Raw genomic sequence first — 25915 nt, forward strand, 5'->3', positions numbered from 1 at the left:
TGGAGAAGGCAAAATGCATTTTAATGGTTTCAGTGACTGGAGTCTGGGTAAGGGAGGATGGGGATGTCATACAAAGTAGGCAGCCAGGGCTGACATCTTGTCCTTTGGACGCTTGGGATTGGGCTTCCCTGGGGGTCGCCGGCCCCTGCCCCGCCCTCGGCCCTGCCTCCTCCCAGGCCCGCCTCGGTGCATGGGGTGGCAAGAGGCTGCATGCTTCAGCTCCACCAGCTCCTGGAATATGGGGTCGCAGAAGACACAGCCTGTGTGCTGTGTCTCATCGCCTGGGAGTGGGGACTTGGCTTTGTTGAAGTCCACGTCGAGCAGGGCAGCCTCGCAGGTATTGCAGGTGTCGGCAGACACTCGAACACGGTGGGCGTTCTCAAAGCAGTGAGCTACCACGTTGCACTTGTTGCAGGCCACTTTCCACTTAGGGCCTGAGGTGGGGTCCAGTACCAGGACCCCACTCTCACACTCTACACACTGGCCGATGCCCAACATGCTCAGTGAGTGCTGGCAGGTGGGGTGTGTGCACTCATTGCAGCCCATGCCTGTGGGTAGAGGGGAAGCTTGTGATGCACCTCTGCTGTGCTCACCTATCCCTACAGCCCTCTGGGCCTGCTCTCAGTGTCTCAAATTCCTGGACCCCTTGTCCTGGCACAAAGTGCTCCTTTTGATCTTGCTCATGGGGGCAATCTTGCTTTTATAGATCCTGGATTCCTGAATTTTCCCAGCTGCCATCACTCCCTGTTTTCTGCTTATTTAAAAGCTCCTCAATCTTGAAGGCCCTCCAGCCCAGTGTCTTTTTGGCAGATCCTAGCCAAATCCATCCCTAACCTTCTCTTTGCTTTCACAGCTCATCACTGGCAACTCCATGTGGTCCTTGTATCACTGGGCCACATAGGACTGTCTTTTGGACAGCCGGAGGGATAAGATGGGGCCTCATTACTCTAGCAGTCTGGATGCAGGTGGGGATGAATCTGGATGAGTCTGTGAGGGCTCCTTCCAGATCCCCAGGTTAACATGGGTAGACGTCTCACTCCCACTGGTTCCTAGTCTGTAGTAGGGGATGGTGACACCTGAGAGGCTGTGCAGGATGTAAAGAACACAGCATGGGTGAGTGTGATGGTTTCTGGGTCCCCTCTGACTCTTGACTCAGTTCTCTCTACCCTGCCTGGATGCATGCTCTCCTTTTTCTAGTAACAAGTGTATGAGAACAGAGTATAGCAGTGGGTATTGCTTGCTAAGTGGCCTCCATATGCTGCAGATTCTCATTCCCCCAGCCCAGGAGGAATCATAGCTCACCCCTTGCCCAGATCCCCAGTGACCAAGCAGCATAGAGTAGCCTGCCCACTCAGGCAGAGTGGCAGATAGACTGACTGGTGGCTGAGCAGTGCCCCAGATATACTCCAGATCTTCCATCTTAGCACCAGTCAGTGTGGGAAGGGCTGGGGTGAGGGATCTCCTTGGAGCCTGGTGTGATGAGGCTGGGACTGGTGCTAAAAAGAGACTATAGCTACCCAGTGGGGACAAAGGGTAGCCAGGACTTGGGGTGCTTTACTCACCTTTCTTCATGTCTCGGAAGGGTGGGTGGTTGTAACAGTAGGGACATAGTGGGTAGCTCTTGCCCCGGGAACCTGATGACCACAGAACCAGCTCGAAGTCATCCAGTGGGCACCGCAGTTCCTTGTAGAGTTTGATGGTGCCATTCTGAGGGAGGGTGTAGGTCTCATCACAGTGGGAGCAGTGCAAGCGGCTTGGCTTGGCCTACAGCAATGCCAAGAGGGAATACAAGGGCTTCCAGGGCCATTGACTTTCCTGCCCGCCCTCCTTTCTCTCAAAATATAGAATACACAACAAGTACGTAATATAGAATACATAACATGTTAATATAGAATATAATACATTGTCATCAAGGACCTTCAGCCAAAAACCATAAGCCTTAGTACATTCCACACACGAATGAAGGTAGTTCTAAAGTCCTGGCATAGGGCTACAGTTGTAGCTCAGTGGAAGAGTGCTTGCCTAGCATGCGTGAGGCACTGGGTTTAATTCTCAGCACCATATAAAAATAAATTTTAAAAAATAAAGGTATTGTCCATCTACAACTAAAAAAAAAAAGTCCTGGCATGTAGGTTAATACCCACCCATGATAGCAAGAAACATGTGTTAGGAAATAATGGACAATGTGTGTTCGCATGGCTTAATGGCTGATGGGTTTATGGGGTCTGGGGGACATTGGAGGTATTTGTTGGTACTGACTTATGTCTTTCAATTATTCTGTGTGAAACCCAAAGCAAAATACATTATTTCTGTATGACTAATGATAAAGCAGAGGCCTAAGAAGTGACATGATTTGCCTGAATTAGTGCAGAAGGGTGCTATGGGCAGGAAGGGCAGTCACAGCTCCTCAACCCTACTTACTTGGATGTACTTCATGAACCGGTGACACTTCCCGCAGCGTGAGAGGGGCTTGCCTGTGGCTGCCAGGGGTGAAAAAGACACCTCCATCAACTCATCCATACCTGAAAGCAAGCATAGTATAGGACAGAGTCACATCCTTTCTAGTCTCTGGCAGCCTACCCTCCAGTATGTGGCTTGGTGTAAATGGGTGGGCTGGAGTGGGGGTTACCACACATGGTTGAGGTCCTTAGTGTGAACACATCCTTGCAGGTGGTAGGGTTTCTTCTGTCGGTGATGGAATGGCAGAGCAGTAGCCCCATTTGTCAGGTGTGTGTGTTCCTGTCAATGTGTGTGTTGTTAATCCATCTGCTATTTAATCTCAATAATAACCAGTGAGGAGGCATCATTTCCTTAGCCTGCAGAGGCCTGGAGTTCAGATCTGGTAATGGGCCTCATATGGGTGCCCTCAGTTCTCTGAGTACTGCCAGCCCTGATTGGTGGTGGTGATGGTGGGTATCCTCTGGTGGCGGGGGCAGGGAAAAGGTGGAGCTTACCAGCGATGGAGTCAACAAAGTAGTGGAACTTCCTCTTGAAGACATCCAAGGTGTGGCCTAGGACCTGGCGGTAGTCGGCCTTGCCTTGGGCAATCAGGTTCAACTGCTTCTCCACAGCACTTCGGATGGTGGGAAGCACAAGCTCTGCATCTGTGAGCAGATGGTTGGAAACTGCTACAAGCACTTGTACCCAAGGCCCTGCCACCCCCACTGCCTGCTTGTCCCTCCAAATCCAGCTTGCCTCCTGGTCTCTCCCTGGGCTGTTCAGCCAGTTTGATGGCACCAGGCTGATTCCTATACCCATAGGCCTTTCCCAATTTCCCACAGGGAAATATTGCAGAGTGGGTGAGAACATCTTGTCTAGGATCATATTACAGATATGGCTGTCCTCAGGCCACATCTGTGCTGTGGTTCTGCAATCCCAGAGGCCTAGGACATCTCTACAGGAGAGAGCTGATGGGTTCCTTAGCGAGGACCCCACACCTATCCAAGGGCTTGTCTGTGGAAAAGAGCCCCTTACTTTCCATTTTAGATCTTTCAAGCATGCCTGTAGGTCCTGGGCAGCACTCCTGCAGTGGGAGTTGGGGGAGTACATGAGGGGGTAGGGGCTCAATGCAGGGCCAGGACCCATCTTGAGGAGACAGCAGAGTCACCACTCAGGGAGAAGCTGGGGAGTCCACAGGCTCTAGGATACAGGACCAGGGGACTCACCAATCTTATAGTAGCCATGCACCAGGACAATGCCAAGGTTGGTGGGCTTGAGTCGGCGGCCACTCTCCACAGTGACATAGTTGCGCTGACAGATATTGTTGATGTGCACAGGGATGCTGGCATCAGTCCCTAAAACACATAGTAAGGCCCTGGGTTTTCCTTAGCCTGCAGCCAACAGTACCCACTGGACTGTGCACTTGAGCTTTATCCCCACCAGTTGTTGGGACCCTCCATCTCAGTGCCTCCCAACCACCAACAGGAGGGAGGACTGCATGCCTGTGGTTCCCTCTACATGGGGCTGGGCACCACACTAAGTGCCTTTCCTATTTTGTCTTGTGAATCCAAGGACAACCACTCATAGGGTACTTATTTTAGCTTTATAATTGAGGACAGAGGCTCAGAGAGGTTAAGTGACTCTGTCAAGGTCACAGAATTTACTCTGCAACCATTAAATGTAACCTCCTTGGCTTCTATTACCTGGAAACTGTAGCAAGCAACCTTTCCTGGAGGAAGAGCCCCAGTACCTTCCAAGGGGAGCTTACAAGTTCACTGTTGAACCCAGCTGGTTTTACCCATTTCCTATCTCCCACTTTCTCCATCTTTCTAGAATTCTTCATGATCCCCAAGGCAAGTTCCCAGGTCCAGGGATGTAACTCCCTCAGCCTTGAGGACCCTACTTGGTAGAGAAGGCGGCTGAAAGTAAGGCATTCTGAGTGTGGTGTGTGTTGGTCAAGAGAAGGAAAAAGAAAATTCATGCTGACGGCACACCTGCCAGTGCTAGTGGGTGACAGGCAACTCAATGAAGGAGAATTTTCCATATGAAGAAATGGGTACCTGGAGTCTAAGAAGCATGCTGAAGTCTCAGAGCTCACAGACCCTGTGGATTAGGACAGGAGTGGTTCTGTGCCCACGTGGGGCTCTGAATCCCCAGTATGTTCTTGCCGTAGCCTTGAGTGGCAGCTCTGCTCAGGCTCCCAGGCCCATTTTCCTTTTGACAGTACTGGGGACTGAATTCAGGTCCTCATGTATGCTAGGCAAATGCTTTACCACTGAGTTATACCCTTAGCCCTTTAAAAAATTTTGTTTTGAGATAGGGTCTTGCTAAACTGCCCAGGCTGGCCTCAAACTTGGGATCCTCCTACCTCAGCCTCCAGAGTAGCTGGGATTACAGGTGTATGCTGCTGGGCATACAGTGGGCTTGATCAGACACTTTTTACACAGCCCTGTGGGCCTCCACCAACAAGGCTACCCTTGCCCACTTTCCTGTTTTGAAGGTCACCTAAAAGCCCTCTTTGCTGTAACAAATGTAGCTTGTTTTAGTCACTGGGTCCAGATCCCTTTTTCATGTATGGCTGCTAGAAGTCATGACTTGAAAAGGGTTCCTAAGCCAGAGAGGGGCCGTTCTGTTAATGGGAAGGAGCTAAGAGTACTTGGGGAGCAGCACCCATACTCCATAGCAGGCTGAGGGCTGCTCCATTGGGACTTACCACAGGTGCCCCAGGCCCCTAAGAGAAGCAAGACCAGAACCTGATTCCAGGAAAGGCATGATCAGCTATGTAGACTTGGGAGGCTGCTGATCTGACTTATGAATCTTTTGGCATTGTGGGTCAACTCCCAGTGCTGTGTGTGCTAGTTAGTACATGACCCCACAGTGCATGAGAATGTATCCTGGCCGTCACAAAGAAGGCTAGGTCCTGATGTGACAGTGTTGTGAGTTGCTTCCCACTGTGGATCTGCCAGGATCAACCATTCTACAGGGTGCCACCAGTTATCAGATACTGGTCCACAGATTGGTGCTGGGCTGGGTGTGTAGGGGTTACTGGGCAGCTTTGCTGGTATATCCTTTTGGCCCCAGTCCTGGGGAAGGGAACCCTGGGTCTAGTAACTGGGTAGATGCACCCACCGATGCCATGCTTCTCCATGAGTGTGATGAGCTCAGCCTCAGTAAGGTAATCAGGTGGGCTTGTCTGTTTCTCCAGCATCTTTACCTCACCCACAGCAAAGGTATCACCCCTCTGGCAGGTGGGTAGGCTCTCTTCCAGGGGCACGCTCTGCCAGGGCATAATCTCTGTGAAGCCTAAAGAGAGACAACACCACCATTTAGGGTCCCCATCCTGGGCAACCCAGGCCTCAGACCCTAGGCCTACCATCTCTGGATCCAAAATCTGTGAAGGAGGATTCCTAGGACTCACAGTTTTACCTGGTGAGATGACAGTCTTCCCTGAGCAGGTAAAGAGCTCAGGACCAATCCTGAAGGAGATGGTGCTCTGGAGGTACTTGCAGTCATGGCTAACGGTGGCAATGAAGTGCCTGGTGATATACTCATAGAGCCGCCATGCATCACCCCCTGCAAAAGGCCCACAGTCAGTCACTCTGGTGGTCTGGCCAGGTTTTAAGGACCCCTAGCACTTTCCCTCCAGCCTTGGCGTGGATGCCAGGAATGGCCTGCTCCAAAGTCCAAAAAAGAAGGAAGGAAAACACACAGCAAGGGAAAGCCAGTCTCCTATGCTTAGTGGTATCTTCATAGCCATGGCTCCCACCTCTCTACACAGCCTCTACCTGCTTCTCTGGGGCTGCTCTTTAGGCTCCAGCCTGTCCTACTGTCTAGTGACATGCCACCTCACTTCAAACTCCAGTGTGTGTAGTAGCTCCTGTTTCCACTTGGACTGTTTTCTCTTCCCCATCTGCCTTTTCCTGGCATGAGATCCATGTAGGAGGTGCAGCCCATCATTGAGCCCTGTCACTCTCTGCCTGGATCTCATCTCATTTCCTCTGATGTTGTCTGCCCACTGACTTCTCCCTGATCAGTTGCCACAACTTCACTACTAACCTCAGTCCATGGTAATGAAGCAAAGTTTTCAGGTGAACCCCTCACCAAGCCAGGGAAAGAGGAGCATATTACCAATAGGGCCCGGCTCTGTGTAATGGTGCTGTGTAGCTATGGTGTCTTGCCCTTTTCCCTGCCCCGCCGGAAGCTTGAGAAGTGTGTGGGGAAGTGGGCGGGGCATCTGATACCTAATTCTGCTTCTGTGGCAGACCTCATGGGTGTAATAGGAGGATGATCTCCAGCATCGTGGCCTTTCCGTGGGCGGTTGATACCTTCTGATAACAATCGCTTCACCTGAGGAAGAGAGCACAGAGTGGAACTGACTCTGGGCATGGCTGCCTCCTACTAGTCCTGGGTTTGACCAAAGTGCCTGAGCCTGTTCTGAGACCTGAGTGAGCAAAAGCAAGGTCCACTCCACTTACCGTGTCTGCCCAGTAGGGGTGGTTGGCCTGCTGCCGCAGAGAACCCTTCAGGTCAAAGTTCTCAGGATAGTGGGTGGTCTCTGTCCGTGGGTAGCTGATGTAACCCTGTGTATACAGCCGCTCAGCTGTTTGCATGGCATGCTGTGGTCCCATGCCTGTGAGAGACAGGAGACTCAGGAGCCTGGAATGTGGGGATAGCCAGTGTGCTGACCTTCACATGCTTTATTGTCCAAGAAGAAATTTACCTGTAGCCCTGTCTGGCTTAAGTGGACAGGATATCTTACATTCCTCAGCAAACTACCTGTTATCTGCAGGAGAAATACAGGCCTGAAGTAATGTTGATAAGAGGAACTCCAGTTATGCTGAAGGAAGAAGGGAAACTTTTGTGACCCTTTAAACAGACTACACCCCAAAACTCAGGGAGATAAGGATAATTCCTATTAACCATAAAATCTGTAAGAATTTATGGTTAAGAATACAATTAGAACTGGTCAGCATGGGCCAAGGTAACCTAGAGTTGTCATGGCAGTGGAGACTTGAAAGTTTGATGTCATCCTGCTATCAGTCAAAAGTCAAGAGGTAGACCTGAGTGAGACTTTCTAGAAACTTCTCTGGGATCCCAATAAAACTGGAGTGCAGGGGCTGGGACTATAGCTCAGTAGAAGAGTACTTGCTTAGCACATACAAGGCACTGGGTTTGATCCTTAGCACCACATAAAAATAAATATAATAAAGGCATTCTGTCCATCTACAATTACAAAAAAAAAATTTAAAAACAAAACAAAACTGGAGTGCAGGAGAGGCATACTGTCCTCCTCTCTGAGAGGACCCACTTTCTCCCCTGAGAGTGTCTCCTTTCCCTTTTCCTATCCCTTCAATAAACTCATCCCTGTTATTCTCAGTAATATGTCTTTAATATTTCTAATTTGATCACAAGAATGGGGCTTAAAGGGGGGGATATCTTTATGAGGCTTCAGTTTCCCAGAAAGCCTAGCTCTGTAACAGTATCACATGCATGTTACTCATGGCTATGGTGATGATGGAGCACCTCTCTTATACCCATATAGCTATAGGGCTATAACCATAGTGGCTATTGAGCCTACTATGATAACAAAGAACACAATCACAGTTCTGAGCCTTTGTGGTGTTTTATCCTTCTCAATATACTGAGGTAGGGTTCATCCTGCTGCTCCCTGACCAACAGAGGCCAGCACTCAGCTAATGATCACTTAATGATACCACTGTCCTCCTGGGACTCTGGAGGCACTGATCCGCAAGGACATAGCCCATGGCTCCCCATGGCTGGGCCACCAAAGCCTAGAGACTGCTAGCTGTTAGAAACTGCCAGGTTTCCAGCCCAACCCCTTTATGATTGAGTAGGAAGCTCAGAGATGAAGTTTACATCTATTTCTAGTTGGCTGAGGCCTCTCCCTTGTGCTAGTGAAGCTGCTTGAGAATTCTAATGTTAGGCTGTTCCTCTCAAGTAGTGGCCAACATTATCATTGCTATTTTAAAAGATGCTATTTCCCATAATTTAGTCTTTACAGCAAACCAAAGACACAGGTAATATTGTTGCTCCATTTTTCTCAGGGGATAAGAAACTGAGGCTTGGGATAAGAAAGGAAGTGGTTAAGTTGAGTTTGGACCAGAGTTTGGCTCTGGAGCTGGATCTCCAGAGTATAAGGCCTCTGAGGGACTCTGCTGACCCAGGACCCTGCACCGAAGGTAGCCTCCATGTGTTTTATCCTGATAGCAACTACTGAATCACTGAATACTATGAGACACTATTCTCTCATTTTCATTGACTTATTTCTACTCTGGAACTTAAAGAGAAATGAAATTGGCCCCCACATACCCAGAGCAGAGCTAGCCACACGCAGCATTTCCACAGTGTTCAGGGCCAGTGGCCTCTGCTTGGCCTTTTCTTTCTTACTTGTGGTCTCCACCTAAAAGAAGGGACATTTTGAGTAATTTTTGGAAGGGAGAAGAGCCCATAACAGAGGGAATCCAGATGTGTGGGCAATGGATTTGGTTTCATTCATTTGGTCTTCCTGCTTCTGATTTCACTCTTTCCAGTAGTCTGAAGACTGGATTGAATATTCAGGACCGGGAAAGGAAAAATAATGAAAATTCTTTTCTAGAAAAAGAGAAAACTTGGAGGTATGGGGAGGAGTCAGGGTAAGGGACAGCAAGTACAAATCCCATAGAGACCAATGTTACGGGATGGTACACGGGTCTGTCCTAGGGACAGTGGCTGTTGTTTGCTGTGCATGGGAATTGCTGACTGGGCCACAAGCACTGCTACAAAATTTTCTAATTTTTCAAGGGAAGCTGCAAGTCCATAATGTTATGTGATTTTTTGTAAAAGGCCATGCAGGTTAAATGGAAACATCAGTGGGTTGTGCTTGGTTGGTGAGCTACAACTTCCCACCTCTGGACCACACACTTGTTGGAAGAGATGATTCTTTGTTTTGTCTTCTGCAAATACAACCAGAACAACTCAAACTCTGCCCTTTGCCCTTGCCAATCCCTTGTAGACTGGCTAGGGTGGCACATTCTGAATTCTAGACTGACAAATGTGGGTGCTAATGCTGACGCCAATTGTTTATGTGTAGCAAAGGAGACTAGGGTCACTCAGGGTGAGACCTGGAGGTGGAGATGGCGTCTCCGTAGGAATGTCATTGGTGCTACAGGCATGGAACAGCTCTAAAAGAAGTCTAAGAAATCTGAGACAACAGAAGCCTGGGCAAAATGGCATGCAAGGAAACCTTAAGAAAGACAAGAAGAAGGCAACTGAAGAAAGCCAAGTTGTATTTCACTGACTTTGGGAGTTATCGGAGCTGCAGGGCATTGATCTGCTGTGATGGCAGTGACTTTCCCCCACTTCATGTAGCCAGCCCCTTGCCAGGCTGCTCTTCCTAACAGCCAAGCAGTGTGTCTTTCTTTCTTTCTCTCTATCTATCTGTCTGTCTATCTATCTATCTATCTATCTATCTATCTATCTATCCATCCATCCATCCATCCATCCATCCATCCATCCATCCAACTATAAGTAAGAAATACAACTCTACAGAGTTGTGAAAGTTGACTGAGGATCCCAGATTTATATCCTACTAGCTGAATGATCTTGGGCAAGTGTGTCCATGTGCACATAGGTCCCTCTATAGTTGTTAGCTTTCAATATCATAAAAAAGGGACATCTGTGTGAAATGAAGTCCTGACAAAGGAGATCAGTTATGTATGGTGGAAAGGGGAGAATTAAGAGGTCTGGCAGGGCCACAGGTGTGTGTAGTGTCTGGTAGGGAGTAGATACTCAGAACTTTGGAGCTACCACACTGGCAGAAGTATCTTAGGAGTGTATGTGTGAGTAACTATTCCTCTTTCCAAAAAGATATCTGTTTCAGAAAGGGGAAGAAAAATGTGACCCATGGTTATAGACTGTTCCTCTGGCCAGAGGTTTCTTTTTTCTCTTTCTTTTAAAAAAATTTTTTAGCTGTAGATGGACACAATACCTCTATCTTATTTATTTACTTCAATATGGTGCTGAGGATTGAACCCAGTGCCCCACACATGCCAGGCAAGCACTCTACCACTGAGCTATAACCACAGCCCCTGGCCAGAGTTTTCTGGAGTTCTACATCCACAAAAGGCAAATATGGGAGTAGGAGGCATACCTGAGCTTCCTTCTCCAGTTTTGTCATGTTTAAAAACATTTGTGCAATCTCCCTGTCAAATACTCTCACTCGGTCCCAGTCCAAAAGGAGAGATTTGTCTTTATCTGTGTTAACCTGTAGAAAGGACAAAAAGTGAACAGGCAAGAAGTATCCAGGTGAGCTTTCTCAGGGAAGGGAATCAGGGGAAGTTGGTCTTTGTATGGGAGCAAAATGGTCTCCACTCTGATTTCTCCTAACTGTAGTTGTTTAGCTTACAGATAGATATGCAGGCTGGCATCTAATCCTCCCTACTCCCCTGCCAGCAACTGGGTGGGTGGTCTCAAGAGGGTGGCCTGGAATTCAGGCTGATGTCTAATTAAGAAGTGTCTGAGCCTTTACCTCTCACTCTATCCCTGCCTAGCCCCAATGCCTGGCTAGTCTAGGTGTCTAGGTATGCCTGTACCAAAGATCACCAGCCCTGTGTCAATCAGAACAACTCTGCTATGCTTTTTTTTTTGGGTACTGGAGATTGAACTCAAAGGCACTCGACCACTGAGACATATCCCAAGCCCTATTTTGTATTTTGTTTAGAGACAGGGTCTCACTGAGTTGCTTAGTGCCTCGCTTTTGCTGAAGCTGGCTATGAACTTGCAATCTTCCAGCCTCAGCGTCCCAAGCCACTTGGATTACAGGTGTGTGCCACTGCGCTCAGCTTTGTTATGCTTTAAATCAAGCTCAAAGAGGCTTTTATTCAAAGAAAAGTTCTAAGCACTTTCAAAAAGTTTGAAAGCCCACGGCCTCAATCCAGTTCTTGAATCTGACCACCACAGTTGCTGGTCCCTTAGGGGGTTGACTTCACCCTGTACCACTAGAGTGAAATTCATTCTTACTTATCCAAATTCAATATATTCAAGTCCAACCCAGCCCCACTACCCCCATGAAGGCAGGGAACCTCTTTTCTGGGGCACAGAAAACCATTCTCATTTATAGCTATTCACATTTGTGTCCTTAGCCAGGGGACTGTAGGATAATAAAAATGGTGGTGGTGGAGGAAAACTCTGAGAATCCACTCACCAAACCTGGAACAACAGAAAAGGAATACAGAAGGGGGGAAAAATACCTTGGCCTGCAGCACCCAGTAGGTCTCTGGTTTGAAGGACTGAATTTTATCATGTCTCTCCACGCAAAATCCCAGGGTAGGAGTCTGACATGGCCCAAAGGAGATGAGAGAGCTATCTAAATCACCGTATTTCCCTTGGAAATATTTTGTCTGGAACCTAGGGGGAGTGGTGGGGTAAAGAGAAAGACAGTTGATTAAGAATTCATTTAAGACATTATCATTAAACCCCTGTGTGAGTCTAGCCTGGGGCTTGGGGTGTATGTTGGGAAGTGGTACAAGTAAGCTGCTATTAGTTTGAAGTCAGTGTAACAGAGTGTGTCATGCAGGAATCATGTGTGCATATGATGGACAAGTGAGTGAGACTCAGGGAGTCTCCTATTATTTTGGGTGAGGGGTCCTTCTATTATACTCTATCCATCCATTGCATTCTTCTTAGGACTCTTGAGTAAGGATACCCTCTGTTTATCAAGTGGCAGTTTGTGTAATGAGTATGCCAGCCATATATGTAATTTTCTTCAAGGTTTTTTTTTTTTTTTTTTTTTTTTTTTGATGTAGATGGACACAATACCTTATTTTATTTATTCATTTTTATGTGGTGCTGAGGATCAAACCCAGTGCCTCACATGTGCCAGGCAAGTGCTCTCCACTGAGCCACAACCCCAGACCTTTCTTCAAGATTTTTAAAATGTGAAAATTTCCTGTTGCTGATCTGGGCTCCAAGAGGCCCTGCGGTTGCAGATGGGGACCAGCAAAGGCAGTTACCTAGGGTAAAGGGAGGGAAGGGGTATGCTTGGGCCCAAAGCACATGTGTATGTCTGGGTGGGGGACAGCACCTGGTGAAAGCACAGCCAATACGCAGGTCCAGTTCCTGGCGGGCATCCACTGAGAGTGCCTCATTGTGGTCTGGCTCACCCAGACGGGCCATGGCGTTACAGATGTCTGTGTCAGTAATGGAGCTGAACCTAGCCCGGAACACGGTCTTCTCATTGCTGTGGGCTTTATTCATGACAGGCAGAACAGCATCAAGGACCTGGGGGGAAGGAGGCCTGGCTGTGATTGTCCCCAGGCTATCTACCTTCACACCTCTGCAGTTGGGCCTGGCTCTTTCCAGTGCTGAACCTTTTGTGTGGGACACCTTCTTTCACCCCTGCCAAACCCTTCTCCATCTCTCTGCCTTTTCAGAAGCTTTGGTCTCTCCACAAAACCTTCACCACATGGCTCCCTTTCCTTCCAACTATAAATATGCCTGGACACTCCCCTACTTACTATTACCCTGCAACTGCCACCTTTCTTGTCTTCTGCTCCCAGTTAGTAAATGCTACTGCCAAGCATACAAGGGACACCAAATCTACTCCACTTGATCTGTTTCCCCTCTTCCTGGAGGAGAGTGTGCTTAGAAGGATAAGTGAAACTTTCAGATGACTGGAGGAAAGATGGGGAAAGAAAAAGGAAGGAAGAGGAAATGGGCAAAAGTGGCAAGATCACAGGTGGGTTCAGCTTGTGGGTGGGGATTGGGCACAGCAGGTCCTAGAGTTGAGATGTACTATGAAGGCTATGCAGAGTGATGGGAGTGTCCTTATTGGGGAGAAGTGGTTTTATTTCTGAAGTAAGAAAGCTAATGAGCTGCTATCATTCTCCACCCCCAGATGCAAAGGTCCCTGGAAGTGGGTGGGGAGGGGATAGAAGGATATCTAAGAAGGGAGTATGCAATTGGGTTGGCTGAGGGTACTGCACTAGAATGCCAGGTGCCCTGAGCATCCCATCTCACTGGAATCATCTCCTGAACCCTAAGGCATATCAGACCATAGGTGAAAACTGAGGGTACAGGGACACAGGGTGACTTGTATGGAGCTACAGCCTGAGAGACATGAGTGAGACTGGCAGTTATAATAAGCATGAGGGTACTATGACTTAAGTAAACACAAGAAAGGGATACATGGGAAGAGAGGGAAGCCCTCCCTCTCTACAGGGAGGGCTGTGTGACTGGGGGTGACTGGGAGGTGGAAGGGCATTCTGAATGAAGCAGAGGATGTGTAAAAGTGGGAGATGAGAAGAATGAGGTCTCAGAAAGGTGTGTGGTGCTGAGGTGATCAATCACATCAACTGAAGGTCCCAAGGCACTGAGCTGGGTCTGGGACCCTGAAAACTAACTTACTACATTTTGAAATCTGCATCTCCCTAGATAATTCTGCCCCCTTTTAAGCTAGTTCCTACCATGAGTCATTAGAAAGCAAAGTAACACTAGGGTCTATTCATTTTAAAGTTTTTCTAGAATTTCCCAAATAAAGGATGGGGAAGGCATTTTAAAGCTGCTGTAGATAACCCCTTACTTCAGCTTCAGGAATAATGGGACTGAGGGTGTTAGATTATTGGAAAAGTTAAAAGTGAACCAAAGTGGGCACCATACTTACCTCAAAGCAAATGTTCTCCCCTTCCTTGTCACAGTCTAGCCATAGCACAATGTAATCGCAGCCTCTGCCCTCCACCTGTCCAAAAGCACACATTAACATGCATCTGTCATAGGCCCAGGCCCTGTGATACTCCCCTCTGGGGACAACAGGTAGAGCCTGGGCCCTGGGGGCTGAGTCTTGGTTATGAGGACTAATGCCTAAGCTGAGCAAGGAGCTGGCTACAGTGAGGCTGGCTCAGCTTCTCAGAAAAGAATTTATCTCAGAAGGGTTGTTTTTTGGATCAAAAAATGATAATTACAATATGGTCTTTATCCCCAAAATTGAAATGTTAAAAGTCCTGAAATGAAATAACCCTAATTAGTAATGGTGGTTGTCATGGGTCATGTGGTTAGAAATAATTTTTATTCTTTCTGCTCATCTATAATTTCCAAAATAAATATGTATTTATTTTAATATTGGAGGGAAAAAACCTCAACTAAACCAAAAGCAGAATGTCTGCTCTTCAGGATTGAGTGATAGGAATGACTAGGATGGGGCAACAAGGCCTGAAGGTGCCTTGTGGGCCAGCAGGAGATGCCTACAGAAAGGGCAGAAAGGCAGGCCCAGGGCAGCCAGCAAAGGTTTCTGTGTCTAAGATGAAGATGAGGATGAGGACTCAACTAATGGCAGGCAAAGACAGCTGGAGTCACCTGGTGAGTTCCTGTCCCTGTACATACCTGCAAGAACTTCACCATGTTCAGCTTGGGATTAGCTTCCTTCTTCTCTGTTGGAGCTTGGCTGAACAGCTCTGCAGGGTCCACCTTGTCCCACTTGTTGTACTTTCCTACAAACCACAGTCACGGTGAAACTGAGTCACACTGCACAGCTCACAAAGGCTTGGCCTCCACAACTTTCATAACTCCAGGGAGACAGTCTCTTCTCATTAATGAAGAGGAGGAGGCTTGGATGAAGACTGGCCCGAGGTCACTTGACAGTCAGAGGCAGCAGGGCTGATATGTGGATTCAGGTCTTTGGGTAACCCCACCCACCAGGCCTTCCTTCCCCTGGGCTGTTAAGCTGATGATAACCTGACCTGGCCACCCTTGGGAACCAAACAAGCAAACTCTCAGCAGGGTTGATATTCTAGCCTTTCTTCTGGTATTTTCCCTGTAGTAGAAAGCACCATTTCTGGGTTGGTTCACTTTGCCAGGGACCTGAACTCATGTGTCATCTTCTCTTCAAAATCAAAGGATTTTGTAAACCTTTCCCACCACACAGCATTTCATAGGGTATACAACAGGGGCCCAGTTGTTCCCTATGGAAGGTCAACCTCTCTTGGCCTCATGTATGGTACCTCCACCTACTTCTCTACCTATGGTCTGGCTCTTGCAAGCTTGGACTTCTGGCTTTATTTTAGGCCCCATTCTTGCTGCCTTGGGAGTACATGGTCAGATGGAGTTCTAATCCTTGCTCTCTATGTGCCTTTTGAAGAATAAAGCCTGGGGCCCCAAAGCTTGGCTACACCACTTCATCACCTTTGTTATTATTGGTATGGTCATGGAACAAGAAAAACTACTGAGGCTTTAGTGCTTTTGATACCTTCACTATCACATAACAATGAGTCCATCTTGGGAATGGGAGGAGGATATTGTTGTACATTTCACAAATGAGAAATGGCAACTTAGTCTGAGGAAGTAGCTCAGTGGTGCAGCGCTTGCTTAGCAAACCTGGGTTTGTTCCCTGGCCAAAAAAAAAGGCAGGGTGAGAGGGAGAAGGAGAGAGGAGAGAGAGGGAGGGAGGGAGGGAGGGAGGGAAAGAGAGAGAGAGAGAGAAAGAGAGAGAAAGAGAAATGGCAACTCAGAGATATCTAATCATTGCCCTACTCCAGCTGATGGCATAGTACAGAAGCTATGGTTTGAATATGGTCTGAGAGTCCCCCAAGGGTTCATGTGCTAGAAGCTTGATTCCTAGTGTGGCAGTATTGGAGGTATAAAACTTTTAAGAGGCTGGGCCTAATGAGAAATCTTTAGGTCACTTAGGGCACTGCTGTCAGAAAGGATTAAGGTAGCAAGTTGTTATAAGAACAAGCCTGACCCTAAATCTTTCTCTGGTTTCCTGCTTTACCATGTGATCTTTTCCTCTTGCATATGACACTGTGATATGCCATGATGTCTTTGCTAGAACTGGCACTATGCTGTTTGGACTTTCAGCCTCCAAAACTATTGAATTAAATAAACTTCTTTTCTTTAGAAAGTTAGCTTACCTCATGCATTCTGTTGTTGTATAAAATAGACTAATATGGCAGGTCAGAGCTTGGGTTGGACTTATGTTAACCACATGGTTCTGCACATAGACCCAGGTGGTCACTAATTCTGGCCTTATCAAGGAAATGGATAACAGTAATGATACAAGACAATGGCAGTCACCCAATGACCAACAGATAATAGTCAACTCAGCAGGAGCAGCAGCCCTCTCTCAAACATGTGCAAGGGCCAGGCACTTCATGAGATAGATATCACCACCTCATCTGCACAGGAAGGTGTATAGGGCATATAATGCCTAAAGGGAACTACTGGGACAGGAACTCTGAGATGCTGAGCTCTACAGCCTGAGTTCTGGGCATCTCACTTAGTGGCCCCTAGTCACTAGTCCATGACCTCTGGATGTAGGCTGTAACTGGACCTTTAGTAGTGCTGTGCCGGGCTCCCCTCAACAGGATGAAGGTGGGTGGGGGTGCTCACCCAGGAAATCCAGGGTCATCACATGACCACAGACAGATGTCATCTTGAAGCGGACTGGTTGGCCAGCAAAGGTTCCTGTGTATTCATGGACTGAGCAGGCCCCATTCAGCCCTTTGTGTGAGGCCATGTTTCCTGAAAAGAAGAAGCAGAGATAGATAGAGCTGTGGATACTATGAAGACCCTGGGCCCAGATGTCATCTCTTGGAAGGCCAGAGTCCTCCTTCCCCAGAGAGGTCAGTTTTAATATTCTTTAGGCCATTGTGGGTAATTTGGTACTGGGAGATTTAATAATACTCAGAGACAATAGCATCTGTAAATGACCTAGTACAATGCACTCACAACACAGAACTCATTGACTGGGAGCAAGAGGCAGACCCTCTCGGGCTTTTTATCTGCATTTCTGTTTCCACTTTTCAATTTGATTTTTGCCTTACTATATTTGAACTTTAAGTTCACCAGGGATTAGGTCAAATTATCAAATTCTATATTGTCTTTTTCATCCTGTCTATTGATGGTTCTGCAGGCCAACTTTCTCAGCCTCTGAGGGTGAGATGCCATTTCTTGAACCCTTTTAGACTACAAATGCTCAGGTGTACTATGACCTCTTCTTTCCTAAACTGCTGGATCAAGGGTAGATTCCTGCCACTGCTGGGTACCCAGCATCCAAATATCCTTCATATTTAGAGGGAATTAAAAGAAGGAAGGGAAATGGCACTCCACCAGGCAGCCACCCAAGTGTGTTCAGAGGTAGGCATGAGAGGCAGACGTTATCTTTCTAGTTCCCTGGTCTCAGGAAAACTGGAACTTGGCCCATGGTCAAGGCTCCCCCATAGGCTCCTCTTGAATGATGTGAAGTGCAAAGGATATGAGGCATTGGTGAATTTCCAGAGATGACAATGGCCATGGCATAGTCTTGTCAAACACAGATATGGGAGGGTGTCCTGGCTGTCTTGTGTACCTCCTTCCAGTTTACTACTTGTGTCCAATGCCCCTGACTGGCTCAGAACTCTAACAACGACTGCACTTTCCACCTGACTGTGAACTATGTCTTTTTCTTTCTTAAGAGTCCCAACCCTGGTACACACCAGATGTGGAAGTAAACACATCCAGGGTGACTACTATCCAGATGCTTCATTAATGCCTTCTGATCTGAACCAAATCTACCCTGACAGAGGTAGAATCACACTTTGGAAAAAAGAGAAACATTCTGAATAATGCTTACAGACCAAAGCAATAAAGAAAATTAATGTTGGTCTTTCCTACCTCGAGAAAGGATTTTGGCGATGGACTGTGCCAGGGATGGCTTCTCTGCAACCATGAGAACAGTCTTCATTTTGGCTCAGGGCTGTCAGGGTCCTCAGCCCTAAACACCCCAGGTTCAGAACAACAGTAATGCAAAAGTTCAGAAATTGCTCTTCTGTGGCAATTGTCAATGCTAATGCCTAAGGAGAAGAAAAGAAACTCAAGAAATAGCAATTCTTTCAAGGGAACTATGTAACTAACAAGAAAATTCACTTAAAAACAAAACAAAACAAACAAAAAACCCAAGACAAGAGAAAGAAAAATTAGGGAAACTGGAAGGCATTTGGCATATAGATAATGCCCAGGTCAACTGAAGTGGGAATTTGGCTTCATTTGGGGGAAGATGAGGTGACCTGAATGATATCAGATCAATTTTGTCACTAAATCTGTGCCTAGGAAGAAGCTGGGGTATACAGACCTGGATTCAGAGGCTGGGGCAGTGTGGTGCCCGGCTCTTCCCCCTGGGCTAGCTCTTTCATTTGTCAGTGGATTCATCTCTTGGAGGGGAGAGGAACAATCACAGCCTTTCCTGCACATCAATTCTGTTTGCTCCCAGGCTGAGTGGCATAGCCATCTCGGCTCAGCACTGGGTTACCATGGGATGCTTTACAGAATGCATATGGTCGGCCAGTGCTCCCTAGGTCCTACAATTGGGTCTGAGGCCCATTGGTCCAGTCCCCAGAGGAGCTCAGAAAGCCCTTCATAACTACCTACCTTACTCTACCTGTTGCTTTGCAGGCCATCCTCCGGCCAAATTAAATTGAATACCATCATTTAAAGTAAAAAAAAAAAAAAAAAAAAAAATCCATTTGAAGCCTACTTTCTTGCCTGGCAACATCCATCAAACCTGGAGAATGCAGCTTGGCTAACTGCAGGCCCAGCTCAAAGTAAACTCTTCTTTATTTATTTATTTTTTTTCTTCTTTATTTTTTAGTACTAGAGATTTAACCCATGATAAGCAGTGCTCTATTACCCCCACCTCACTGAACTTTTCTTTACGGAGTTCTCCTAGCACCCACTAGCAGGATGAATGACTTCCTCCTGTGTCCAATGTCTCTTGGGCTAGGTCTCTATCTCAGCCCACTGCACATAGTGCCATTGTCAGTTACTGCCTCATCTCCCCAAGAGGAAACACTGTTGGCATTTGCTACAGCTTTCTGGGCCTCCTACATCACTTAACAACTGCTGCTGAGAAGAAAAAAACCTCATACAAACCCATTACTATCTTTTTTTTTTTTTTTTTTGCAGTGCTGGGGATTGAATCCAGGGTTTCATGCATACTGGGGAGCTCTATTCCCAGCTCCCTTTCTGTATTTTTATTGTATGTATAACATTTTATTAAAAAAAAAAAAAAACCACAAAGACCTGTATTGAGACAATTGGATAACCATCTGGAGAAAAAAATATAAAATCACACTTCTACTTCTTAACCTCCACCAAAACAGATAACAGAGCCAGCAAGATTTAAGTAAAAAATTAACCCAGAAAAATACCAGAAGATAACATGAACTTAGTAATATGAAATGATGTCCAAACATTCAACAAAGAAAATTACAGCTAAAATGAGTCTGTACTTATCTCATTAACAAAGACCCAAAGTCCAAGCATGCAATCCACAGGGGTAATGGGGGAAGTAAAATTGAATTGACATCTATATGAAGTGATTTGACAATACTTTTGAAAATTACAAGTGCACAGCCTCAGCAATTCCACTTCTAGGAGAGAATTCAATTATTTCAGTTTTTTACTGAGCACCTACTATAAGCTTAGCCTAGTTTTAGTGCAGGGAATATGGTATGGAGCAACACCAGGTCCTGTCCTGGAGCTCACATAGCAGGGCTGAGGAGTTCATAGTTGGGAGGGGACTGGGTGGCATCTGGAGAACAGTTCAGACAGAAGGACAAGGCCTTAAGAGAGATGGCTTGGTGGAGAATTAGGGGGTTAATGAGGAGATCAGTGGGCTGAGGAGTTGGGTTTGCTCTGGGGGAGCTGAAAGCAAGAGGAAGGTTTGCACAGGAATGGGATGATCTGACCTCAAGTGTAAAAAGGGACTCTGTTTGCCATGCAGAAGGGAGTGGGCCCTGGTGGTGGTGGGGGAGAGGAGTCAGTCTGTTAAAGACTGAGATGGGCAGGACATGATATGGGGAAGAGCAAGGATGACTCCCAGGTTTTTGGTTCATACAACTAAAGGAAGAGTGGGGGAAATACCCAGGAGGGAGCAGGTCAGGGCTGGAACTCAGGAGCAGCATTTCAGGTGTGTTAAATGTGTTCCATTAACTAGATAGCCAAAGTGACTGTGGAGAAGGCAGCAGTTGTGAGAAATTTTGGTGCATGGAAGGAGCCCAGGATGGGGGTCAGGGAGATGAGGAGGAGCTAGCAGACTGTGGTAGAAGAGGTGGGGCCCCAAAAGCCAAGAGAAAAAGCATTTCAGGGGGGAGCCATTGACATGTCAAAGACAGGCTGTGCAATGTGGCAGCAGAGACCTGACCATGGGGTATGATAATTTGAATGACGCCAGTAACCCTGATGGGAGCTATCAGGGTTCCCTGATTGTTGAATGACAGAGGCAAAAGCTGAGCAGTGTAAGCTCAAGAAAGCTGAGAAAAGGGGAGCGGATGTTGTACTTTTTCCATTTGAAGATGAACAACATATCAGCATGTTTGTACACTGATGTACTTCAGGAGAGAAGGAAAGAGAGGAGATGCAATCGAGAGTAGGGAATTGCTGGAGTGATGCTGGGGTGGATGAAGGGCTCAGGCAGCAGGCAGCTAAGACCATGGAGAGGAGGAGGAGTCCAGTCAGTCATCTGTTAGTGGAGGAGGAAGCCAAAAAAAGATAGGTGGTAGTGCTGGGGTAGGCTCCTAGAAGGGGAGCCTGGGATTTAGACAGGATCTTCCAAATGAGTATGAGGCAAAGACATGCCAGGGTTTGAGGGATGTGATCATGATGACAGACTTGATTCCAAGAAGGATGATGAGAGAGATAAGGGGATGGGAAGGTTCCACACAGCCTACACTCAGTGGCCTCCAAGAACTGTAGGAAATGAGGCATTAGGGTAGAGAGGGAGTCAGAGGAATAAAATTCTCAGGGGGCAGAAATGCTTGAATGGGAATTACTCAGGAGCTTGGCAGTGAAAAGTTGACTCGGGGAGGGAAAGGGGCCTGAAGTGGGTGAAGGGTGAAGCTGCCAGGAAAGAAGTGACAGAAGTAAGTGGTGGGCACTACTGAAGACTGCTCATGGGAGTTCCTGAGAGGCAGGATAGGACTGGGGTGGAGTGACTAATAAAGGTGGACATGGCACCACCTATGACAAAACACACCACTTGAGGAATTCTCTGCAGCATTATCATTCATGAGAGTTTAGAAATGACCTAGAGTATGTTAACAGGGAATTGGTTAAGTAAGTATGACATATCTATACAATGGAATACCCACAGAAGTTAAAAAGGAATCAATCTGCTTGCTAAACATAAAAGTGAATCAGATTACAGACAAATTTCATCAAGAAAGGTAGGCATTTGGGCTGGGTTGTGGCTCAGTGGTAGAGCGGTCGCCTAACACTTCTGAGGCCCTGGATTCGATTCTCAGTACCACATAAAAATAAGTAAATAAAATCAATGTATTGTGCCCAAATACAACTAAAAAATAAATATATATATATTTTTAAAAGAAAGGTAGGCATTTAACTGGTGTGTAAAGAGTGCTGCCATCTGGGGTCAAACACACGTGAGCATGCATGTGCTTTACTCGTTTACAAAGAGCAGATGTGTCTGGGTAGAACTCAGAAGCAGTTGCTCTGAGTGGGATGTTAGTGCTGAGGGCCTGTTTTCTGGCTACCATCCCTTCTGTACCTTTTGCATTTGATGCCATGGATGTATGTGACCGGTCAAAAATAACAAAGATAATAAATTTAAAAGTAAAGAAGAAATAAAATAAAATCAGAAAACTGAAAGACAAAAAGATGTTGACAAAACCCCCTTCACTAACGGGGTCTGTTTCCTAATAATGCCCAGGAGAAGTGGTCCAAGGATTGACCTGGGCTGTCAATTCTGGCCCTTACTGTAGGACAAAAATGAAGCTAAGAGTATTCATGAGAAAGTTTCCCCAAATAAAAAAACAATTTAATTTGGTCCCTTCAATTAAGTACTTGGATGTTCCTCCTAAATATACAATCCTCTGCGAGGGGTAGAATTCAAGATCTCTGGGAGTGATGACCTTGGCAGTTCGCAGGTGAGCTCACCAGCTGATATCCTACCAATCTCTCACTGCCCTGCTGTAACCCCCACCCTGTAATTATGGCTGTTTTTGCCTTCAGGCCTCCACCTAGGTCACCTTTCCCCATTAGTCCCTGGGACTAATGCTCTGATCCCCTGCCTCTCCCCTACTGAAAACTGCACCTGGTGTTGCAGTATTTCTCCCATAGACTGAGTCATTTGCTGCTATATTTCTGGCATCCCGTGCACACCGAATGTTTGGTGGATGAATAAATGAATGAACAACTGTAGCTCTGCTCTCTGCTCTGGGGGAGTTTTGGTTCTAGCAAAGGCTGAAGCTCAGAGTGAGGTTTAAGAGACCCAAAGACTCCCCTTTTCCCACCCAGAGAAGTCAGAAGCCAGAAGGGAAAACTGGCAGCAAAGGGAGACTGTTCCCAGTCTATTCCAAAACAGAAAAACGTTTGGTCCTAAAACATTCCTTCAGACTTTTTCATTTCTGTTAGAGTAGCCAGCAGTTATGGTGTAGTGACAATATGCCAGGTACTAGGCAGTCTTGCCATTGTACTGTTGTCCTACAGTGGGAATGTAGGGACAGAGACTAGAAACCCAGTTGCAGGACTTGGATTTGAACCTGGATTAGTTTGTCTCTAGGGATTAGTTTGTCTCTAGAACCTGCACTCTAAACCTTTAATCTTGTCCTGCTTCTATGAGGATCCTGAAATACAACAGCAGCCCTGTTTTACTTCCCTATAGTGTTAACTAAACCTGATATGGTTTCCATTTATTTATTTGGTTCTTGTTTTGTAGCCCCTAGAACAAAAGTATGTGCCAAGAGAGTAGGGGTTTTGTCTTGTTCATTTTAATGATAAGTATTAGATGGTAAGAAAATATATATGACTGAATATATAAAGCAGTAATTTTACCTGTAAAATGAATAATAAAAATGCTGCATCTCTAAATTTAAAAAACTGATTTTAAGAGCATTGTAAACCCTTCTGCTTCTTAATGTTCTTTTATTCCTATGGTGTCAAAGTTCCAGAAATTTCGCCTCCCTACTACTTCTCTTTCCACATAAGATCCTAGGTTTTCAATACATAATTAACAGTTTGAGAAGTCCCTTCAGAGAGAAACATTTTTCCTCAGCATCTTAAAGGGGAATACCTCATTTACCTAGCAAAAGGGATAAAATTGGGCAGTATGCACAAAGGCATGTGATTTCAGACTGCTTGTCCACCTGGCAGAAAGTGTAATTGCTATTTGTGTTTGATATTCATCTGTCTTCTGTAGCTTTGGCATTAAAGAAATACAAGTTCTAGTTCAACATTTTAAACTTAAGTACTATATGAGGACTTCGTAACATTCTTAGTGTCACTATTTTGTTGAAAAAAAAAAAACAAACACAACAACACTGCTTCCTTTAAGGGGATGGAATCATGGACTTCTGGGGTAAGGGTCCTTGGTGGTCATATGGTACAACTATAGCAAAGAAGAACCAACTAAGTCTCAGATAGAGTGATTTACCAAAGTTCACCTGGGAATAGTGTCAAGTTGGGCCTGCCTCTTTACTTTCAGTCCAGTACACTTTTCTTTAATTATACTTCTGCAGTCTTAATGGTGATTAATTTTCTGTGATTAATCTTGGGGCCTCTCTAGTTTCCCATTATGGGACATCTCTCATGGAAACCAAAGAGAAAATCTGAGAGCAATGGTTTGCAAACTTAAACATCATCTTCACACTTTTGCCTTACAAACATCATTACTCATTCTAGTTTTTACTTTTTAAAAGGCTTAAGTATATAAAAATGGCCAGAAATAGGTTCTTTATGATATACCTACATGGTATATCAATTCAATCTTATTGACCATCAAAGCTCTAAGCCTGAAATTTGTATTATTCCAGAAAGAGACAAGCAAGTGCTTAACCGGGTGGTTGATAGCAAACACCTGAACTAGGATTGTACAGTAGGACTGAGGTGAATTAATAAGAGTAGCAGGTTAGTTTGTTAGTACCCTGTCAACTCTCACCAGCAATACCATCACTGGTATGTGTCCTTTAGAAGATACTAAACACAGAAATTTCTTTCCATGTGTTTATGAACCAGTGGATTTTAGCTCGGGAGTGAGAGTGGAGATCTAACAGAATTGAGAGTCTAGGATTTCCCATTTCAGCAACTTTAGCACATACCTACTAAATCAGGAAAAGAAATCTACGTTTCTTAAGCTCTTCCATTGCACTAAATATTCCATAACTATAAACACTATTTAGTCTACCAACAATATAAAAGACAGGCATTGTAACTTTTAAAACCACGAGTAAACTTAAGTTCAGAACAAGTCAGACTATCATCAGTTGACCTCGGTAAAGGGATCCCAGTGCTCTCTGGCCATCAAGTCCAAGATGAGCTGGTTTCTCACAACCCTGTTCCCAAAGGCGAGAGGGACACAGGCAAGACAAGGCCATCATTTTCCCTTTCACCTCTGTAAGAAATTACTGTCCCTGGATTCTAAGTAATTTATTCACAAAAGTTTGCTCCCTCGATTACCGAGATCGCGTCTGAGAGCCAGGGTACCCTCAAGACCGAGCCAGGGCCCAAAAGGCTAAGTGTGCAGACTGCACGGACCTGGACCTCTGACGGTCACACTGCCTCCCGGAGCCTGTTTCCCTATCTCTGAGACATGGGAAACAGACCTCACCTCAAAGAGTTGTGAGAGGGTTTGGTGAAGAAGAGTACTAATCGCAGCGCGTCCTCCCTTCAGACAAGGGGGCTACGCGCTGACCCACACCACTTCCCTGAACTCCCACAGCAAGCTCGGGAAAAGGATCACCGACAGCGAAAAAAGAGGAGAGAAGGTAGAGCCCGCCCGGGACCCTCTCCCAAGTCCGCGCCCCAGCCCGAGGTGTGCGCTCAGCTAGCACTCAGGAAACAAAAAATTCCCAAGCTTTCCGCTTCCCTGCGCAGCCCGCCACGGCGATCGCCGCCCACCGCTCACCGGTAGCCCTATCGCGGCTCTTGCTCTGGCCGCAGCTCCCGGGGCGCCACCGGCCACCCCTACTTCCGGTCCGGCCGCTTCGGGAGTCGCCGGGTCTGGGGTATCACTGTATATCTTCCGATGCCCGCACGTCCGTGTTCGCGAGTACCGAAACTTGTGCGTTCCGGGAGCGGGTCCCGGAGTTGCTCTTTTAATTTGCAATAGGCTGGGATCCCAGACTTTCTCTACTGAGCCCTGTGTTTCTTACCGTTCGGGGGCGGTCCCTAAGCCTTAGGCATGACCCTTCCTCTCTACAGTCCGTAAGCAATCCCCAAGCCTTCCTTCTAGATTATTCCCTGGCCAGAGAGAAAATAATTACAATTAGCATTGCAACGATTATGAAAACACGCAGGAAAACATATATGCTTTTAATTAAAATAAAAAACTACAGATCTGTGAACAACAGGCTTCTTTCAATGCTATAAACATTGCAGAATGTGTTGTTATATCTGGAATATGAATCAAAAATTTTTTTTGTGTTAGAGCATTAGGATTATGGAAGGTTTAAAATAATTTCATGACTTTATTTGAATATATAATACATATTTTTAT

At 46.3% G+C, this 25915-nt stretch overlaps 1 protein-coding gene across 2 annotated transcripts; it reads right to left on the bottom strand.

Moving 5' to 3' along the window:
- On the bottom strand, window positions 1-25395 carry Top3b (DNA topoisomerase III beta). Of its 2 annotated transcripts, none has more exons than XM_076867198.1 (18): window positions 25325-25395; window positions 18082-18260; window positions 16819-16950; window positions 14815-14921; window positions 14099-14173; window positions 12521-12717; window positions 11688-11844; window positions 10589-10702; window positions 8770-8860; window positions 6915-7069; window positions 6681-6786; window positions 5866-6012; window positions 5569-5742; window positions 3666-3794; window positions 2955-3104; window positions 2422-2522; window positions 1563-1764; window positions 1-548 (listed from the first exon to the last, which is right to left on the bottom strand). In XM_076867198.1, the coding sequence occupies exons 2-18, from the start codon at window positions 18149-18151 to the stop codon at window positions 67-69; spliced, it is 2589 nt and encodes an 862-aa protein (XP_076723313.1). In that variant the 5' UTR covers window positions 18152-18260; window positions 25325-25395; the 3' UTR covers window positions 1-66. The 2 variants fall into 2 exon arrangements, with proteins under 2 accessions (XP_076723313.1, XP_076723321.1); XM_076867206.1 differs by having other exon boundaries at window positions 18082-18181; window positions 25325-25368.
- Between the last annotated feature and the right edge of the window lie 520 nt (window positions 25396-25915).

Source organism: Callospermophilus lateralis, chromosome 1 (assembly GCF_048772815.1).
Source record: "Callospermophilus lateralis isolate mCalLat2 chromosome 1, mCalLat2.hap1, whole genome shotgun sequence".
Taxonomy (NCBI): Eukaryota; Metazoa; Chordata; class Mammalia; order Rodentia; family Sciuridae; genus Callospermophilus; species Callospermophilus lateralis.

Excerpts from the sequence above, each read along its gene's own strand:
- Top3b (XM_076867198.1), bottom strand. The coding sequence starts at position 18,151 with ATGAAGACTGTTCTCATGGTTGCAGAGAAGCCATCCCTGGCACAGTCC. Across the intron at positions 14,174-14,814 it reads ACATGGTGAAGTTCTTGCAG|GTGGAGGGCAGAGGCTGCGA; the intron begins GTATGTACAGGG and ends GCTTTTGGACAG. Across the intron at positions 3,795-5,568 it reads CATGGAGAAGCATGGCATCG|GGACTGATGCCAGCATCCCT; the intron begins GTGGGTGCATCT and ends TATGTGTTTTAG.